This window comes from Rhinopithecus bieti, unplaced genomic scaffold, assembly GCF_001698545.2.
Source record: "Rhinopithecus bieti isolate Rb0 unplaced genomic scaffold, ASM169854v2 scaffold_17939, whole genome shotgun sequence".
NCBI classification, from domain to species: Eukaryota; Metazoa; Chordata; class Mammalia; order Primates; family Cercopithecidae; genus Rhinopithecus; species Rhinopithecus bieti.
Genome location: NW_016809446.1, coordinates 2,458,425 through 2,464,424, shown reverse-complemented (window position 1 = coordinate 2,464,424; position 6,000 = coordinate 2,458,425). Strand labels below are relative to the sequence as shown.

General features: G+C 37.6%; 1 protein-coding gene across 11 annotated transcripts in view; it reads right to left on the bottom strand.

Annotated features, from left to right (window-relative positions):
* UNC80 (unc-80 subunit of NALCN channel complex) overlaps positions 1 to 6,000 on the bottom strand; it is a 231,389-nt gene that overhangs the window by 20,010 nt on the left and 205,379 nt on the right. For all 11 annotated transcript variants that reach the window (XR_001888651.1, XM_017889402.1, XM_017889408.1 and 8 more), the window contains 3 exons: positions 4,577 to 4,761; positions 3,808 to 3,973; positions 2,166 to 2,345 (listed from right to left, as the gene is read on the bottom strand). Coding sequence is in view for 10 of the 11 variants with exons in the window: in XM_017889402.1 (XP_017744891.1) it covers positions 2,166 to 2,345; positions 3,808 to 3,973; positions 4,577 to 4,761 (531 nt within the window). In the remaining variant the exon portion in view is untranslated. The remainder of the gene's footprint in view (positions 1 to 2,165; positions 2,346 to 3,807; positions 3,974 to 4,576; positions 4,762 to 6,000) is intronic.

The following is a 6,000-nucleotide window of genomic DNA, read 5'->3' as shown; positions in this document are numbered from 1 at the left end:
TGGGACTACAGGCGCCTGCCACCTCACCCGGCTAGTTTTTTGTATTTTTAGTAGAGACGGGGTTTCACCATGTTAGCCAGGATGGTCTTGATCTCCTGACCTCGTGATCCGCCTGTCTCGGCCTCCCATGAACTTATTTCAAATCAAACCATGAATATAAAAAGTGCTAGCAATTTTAATTTGCTATATAATCACTGACTTACAATTGATTCTTGTTATAGAATGATATTTTTTTTTTACATGTGTCCACAGGGAAGAGAATAAACAAATGTGCCTTAAAAATATTAAAAAAGTGGTAGGATAGATTGAGCTTTTCTACAAAGGCCTTTCCCAAATCCTATTGATTATTCTCCCTTATTTGTACTCACATATCACTTAACACTTATGTCCCCAGTATTTGTTTGGTGATTAATCATGTGCTGTCTTCCACTAACTCTTTTGTTCAGTGTTCTTTTTTGTAAATGTCTCTCATCTCCTCTACATAACTATATCTATTATAAGGTCTTAGAAAGCAGAGAACGTATCTTTCTCATACTTCCTTCTTCCTTATCTTATACCTGATAGGCCTTAATACAAGTCTGATTATTGAATGTAAGGAAGTTTAATTCAAAACAATGAACTGGTTTTCATACCTCTCCCTGTTTAAATTAATACACACCCATATCACAAAGACACGATACCATTTGTTAGCAATCTTGCTTTCATTGGGATCGTTGTGATGTCTGTGATCAGAGATATAAGCAAAAAATTGCATGGCTCCCCAATCCGCCTGCTGCCTCATCAGTATGTTAGTGTTGGCTTTTGGCCAGTGATATCCCTGTTTAAGTCTTACTTACTTTTCTTCCCTTGCTCCTTCCTACGGCTTAGGTCATCCATTATTTATAAGGTTACCTGCAAAATATATTTAGCTCTACAAAAATAGGTGATATCATTTCCTATAATTAATAAGAATTGCTGGGAGAGGCTACTTCAAGCATTAAAGAAAAAATTGATTTTCTTTAAGTTTTACCCATACTTAATGGATATTTAAACTGCTGATCCTTTTCTCTTTCATGGTGTTTTCTCAGTCAAGATTTCCCTAATTACAACTTTAGCTGTATTTTCATGAGCAGTCACCAGGGTGATTTAGACACAAATGTGTCTATAGGCCAGCCGCAGGACAACATGATTTTTCCTTTGATCAATGCTGAAGCTAAATCTGCAAATATTACTGGTAAGTACTGACAAAGCATTTATTTTTTCTCTTCTCTTACATTCCCAACTGTTGTAGCATATTAAAACACTTTCATTCATCTTAATTAAAGTTCTAACCTCAACTCTCATTTCTTCTATTTAATTTAGTTCAGAGTAGAGCTTTTTGTTGTTGTTTGGTATGGAGAGCCTCTGAGTGAAGATCTAAACTTTGTTCTCATTCATATGGCATTGACAACACAACTTTGCTATAAACGTTATATCAGAGTATCTTAACATACAAGTGGAAAATAATTTATGCAATTTCAAGACTCCTGAAATGACAGTAGCATTTAATGGAATCTTTCACCCTAATTTTACTTTTTATAACCTCCTATGAAGCATATACATGTAGTATTTCTCCTCATGTCATAACACCAAATCTCTAGCACATGCCTTAGAAGTGTCTGGGCTGACCTAGTCACTGGGGACTCTCTTAACTCAAATTTGGAGTACTTTCCCTCAAGACAGCCTGCTGGTTTACATACTGGCTGGCAGAGCCAACTGGTCTTTTCTGAGTCCTAGGCATATACATGGCTCACTTTTCCTTGCCTAATGATGTCATTTAGGTGCCGATCAACCCTCTAAGCAAGATGTCCAGGGAAAATGAGAGTAAGTGCTTTTCTTGGTTAGTTATCCACAATTTAAATGGGAGTTAGTGGAAAAAGTTGACTATACAGGTTTAAAGAAACTTTAGGAGTCACTAACGATTTACTTTTTTCCTGAATTCTTTTTAAATGACCAAAGGATATCAAGAAATGTATAGAAAACAGGCATTAGGAGTCATGGAATCAGTCATATTTTCCCTAGAACTCCTTCTGTAAAAATGACTGGGGGATCAGAAGTGGAAAAGGTCAGAGGGCAGTAATCCTTCCCAAGCCCCTGCTCCTATGGCCAAGCCGTGTCTTCCACCCAGATTCTTGGGAATGACCTACTTTCCTCATCTTCCTCATCAGTCCGACTCAGGGTGTCCTGCGAAGCTTGCTGGGATGGCTCACTATCCTGCTCCCAGACAGTGCCCGTGCCTGTGTTAGAGCGGGACATGGTGGCCAAGCTCAGGCGGTAAGCAGAGGTGGAGGTGCCCACGGTACTGATGGATGTCTTGCCTTGGTAGGCTAGAGGATTCGAGAGACCAAAGGAAATGCATGGTGAGAATCTTAAATGTCCGCTTCAAAGTCCTCCCTGATCACTTGTAATTTTTAGGAAAGGTTCGTTAAATAATGTGTCCCAGACAAATGATCTTTATAACAAAGTTGCAAGTGAAAGTGGGGAATTTTTATTTTAAAGAATCAATATTGGCCACTGATATAATTAAATAGTTCCCTTGCCAGAGCATAACATCTGTAACAATATTAAATGCTTTGACATTGTTGCCTTTCTTATTGGTTTTCTATTTTATTTTCCAGGGTTGGTAGGATGCAAATTAACTTTGACCTGAATTGTAACTTCCAACTTGGCAATTTTTACTAAGAAATATATCTTATCTGACACAAACATATCAAAGTAATAAATAAGTTGTCTGATGTGAACCCCACCATCAGAATGCATAATCAAAACTGTTCTCATTCTCATTTTCTGGAAATTACAACCTATAAAATACCCCTCATTTCTATGTCAGGTTATTTTATTACAAAGTAAAATATTTGAATGATAATGTGTAAACTTCACCAGGATTATACTTGTCATTTTTTTGTTTTTACCACATTGTCTGCAAAGAACAATAAAAGCTTTCAAAAGAAAGGAAATAACCCTTCCCTCCCACAAAAAAGAAAACCTATCACATGTTACATTTTACTTGTGGATAATGACTGCCCTCTAATGGCAAATAATGATTTATGTTCCTCCCTCAGTAATCTGAGGATATAAGAAAGAAAGCAATGTAGTCTCAAAGAATATCTGTAGAATAATGTAAAATAATGTAAAGAAAGTACCTCCTAGTTAGCCAGCTCTGAGGGAATCAATCCTTCCCCTTCCGATGTGTGAAAAGTTAAAGTTAAAGGCTTTATAAATCAATCATACCGATCTGGTTGAAAAATCCCTTTACAATAATCATTTTCTATGCAATAGTAGTAAGTTATTTACTTGTAAATTATTTACCTATTTTCTACTGTGTCTGTTTCCTCATTCTTTACAGGGACTTTCAATTATACACCTTGAAGGTATTTGTATAGCTTAGGAAATAATCTACCATTAAATAGAAGTTCAATAAATGAATGTCCCCCTTCTCTTTTTCAAAAAGGAAATAAAGATAATAATTTAAACCATTTTTTTCTCCAATTAAATATTCAAGAAAGAGATTAACTACTAAAATGAAGATTAAAAAATATATAGAAAAGGAAGAAAACTAAATTCTTATGATATCCTTTTAATTTCTATTTCGTTACTGACAAAAGAGGAAGTCAAATCTAGTAGTGGTCAGATGGCTAACTTATTAGAAATCGTCAAATCTAGTAGTGTACCAAAATGGCTAACGTATTCATAGTTCCAAAAAGTGTGGTGACCTGGATGGAGGGATTCTTTGTAGGCTGTGAGTTCCATTAGTCAAAACAAATTCACAACACTCTCAGGCACACTCACCCGATCCACTATGAACTGCCTCTTTCAGAATTTTTAGTTCACTGTTGAACTCAGCAATGAGCGAGCTCTTACACAAAGGGCGTGGTATGAAGCGCCGCTCCAGCTGGTCAGCAATATGCTGGCGGGCAGAAAGCTCTTCATGATTCTCTGCTGGTTGGGCCAGCAGCTGAAAGGAAGGCATAACATTCTCAGGGCCTCAATTTTCCATCAGTAAAATGGGCTAATTGCTGTACCCATTGTTGCGAGGAATAAATAAGGTAATGCATGTGATGTTCCTAGAATGGCACTTTACACAGGAAGTGCTTAATAATTACATTGTTTTAAATCACTACCCTAAGAAATTGGGGCATGGAAAGAACAAACATAGATGGGTACTGGGGGTCTTGGAGGAAAAACATACGTTAAGTATCCTATGTTTTTCATATGTTTATTTAAAATCAGATCTCAGTCATGCCACTGAAGATAGAAGATTCTCCAAACTATTCCACTGGACCAATCTTTTGGGTGGGTAGAGTGGGGGATGATTAGTAGGGAGTGGGCAAAGTTTTACAGACTCCAATAAAGCTCTTACTGTGAAGGCATTTCTAGTGTGAAATTTTATCCTCTGGAATATATTTTTGGGTGATTTTCTCATCAAGCATGGTATTAACCGGCCCTAATAACTGGCAACGGTAGGTACTATGAGCACTCCTGCCATATTCCTGCCTCAGTAGAGAGCCACACATTTATTCGAGCTTGCCACTTTCAGGAGGAGAAGCACACACCACACCTTGCACTGGATGAAAGGGCGCAAAAGCACAAAGATGGGTATTCGGGTCCGCACGATGAAGTCGAGGAAGTCCCAAAGGGCCAGGCCTCCCACCTTCCGCAGAGCCATTTCCTTCACCTGGAGGCTCAGCCAGTACCACTGGCTTCCGAGCTGCCTCTCAAAGCAGACGAGAATCACCTTCAGCGCTTCACACCGGGAAAAGAGAAAAGTGAGCCTGTGGACCTGTGCTTCAGAGGAACCCAACCTACATCCAGAGCCCTTTTTGCACCTTTAGAAATTTTCTAAATTTCTAAACTCTCTCCATGTTTCTAAAAACTTCATATGTATTCCCGAGCAAGAGTATTCTGAACATCGAAACAAAAACGTGTATGTTAAGTGTTTTGATTCTGATGAAGAGTACCTAAGTATCTTTCTTAAGTGCATCTTAAGAACTACTATTTTGGAAAATATAGAGCAATGTGGTCCACTGAATTGAAAGGAAAATATTTTATAAACACGATGTGTGGCTAATGTTTTACCTTCCAAAAGGTTTGTCATAATAACTTCATGGTAATACGGACATATCACTCACATTCTTAGCTAAAATATGGATCTTAAAAATCTTTTCCTTTTTTCTTTTAACCATAAAAATAAATATTTGTGTTACTAAAAGTAAAATAAAACCATGAAGAAGTGCACAAAGTTAAAAAAATTAAGTCCTTTTCCTTCCTAGTTCCCTTCCTGACCCCACACTAAACTGCTCCTCAGAGGTAACCAGTAAATGCGTTCAGTGTATCTTTCCAAAAATAAAAAACACCTCCTTCCTTCATTGCACCCTATGTCTATTACTAAACCCTACTAGATTTATTTGTCTGCATCTCTTTCCTCTCAGATTCTGGCAGCCCTTCACAATCTACATTTATTTTTATTTTTCAGGAAGCAGATATCCCAAACCATGTCAGGACAACCCAGAGTATTGTGAAGACGTCAAAGATGATGACGGGAGCTCCCTCTGCCACTACAGCTTGTACCATGGAGTCTGCCATGGGGCAGTCAAGTGACCTGAGCCTTCTGGACCATTCTTAACTCCCATCAATCTCAGCACCTAAACAATGTGTATACTAAACACATTTTGATTCTAATTTGGAAAACACAAAAATCTTTCTTAAGGGCATTCAGTGACTAAATGCACAAAGAAATCCAATTCTCTAAAATTCTCAAGAGTCACATATGCCTTTACCATCTTTAGGATGTTTCCAGGAAAGAACCATGCCATGTAATACAGTGAGAGATTGCAAGATTCTTTCTTACCTGTATTCCTCCTCAAAATCTCACTTTTCACAGCAATTGCTCATCTCAATTCTTTTCCCTCAACTAAACAAACAAACAAACAAAAAACAACACTCCTCTTTCTCTACCCTAATTCTGATGATGTTTTCACTGTT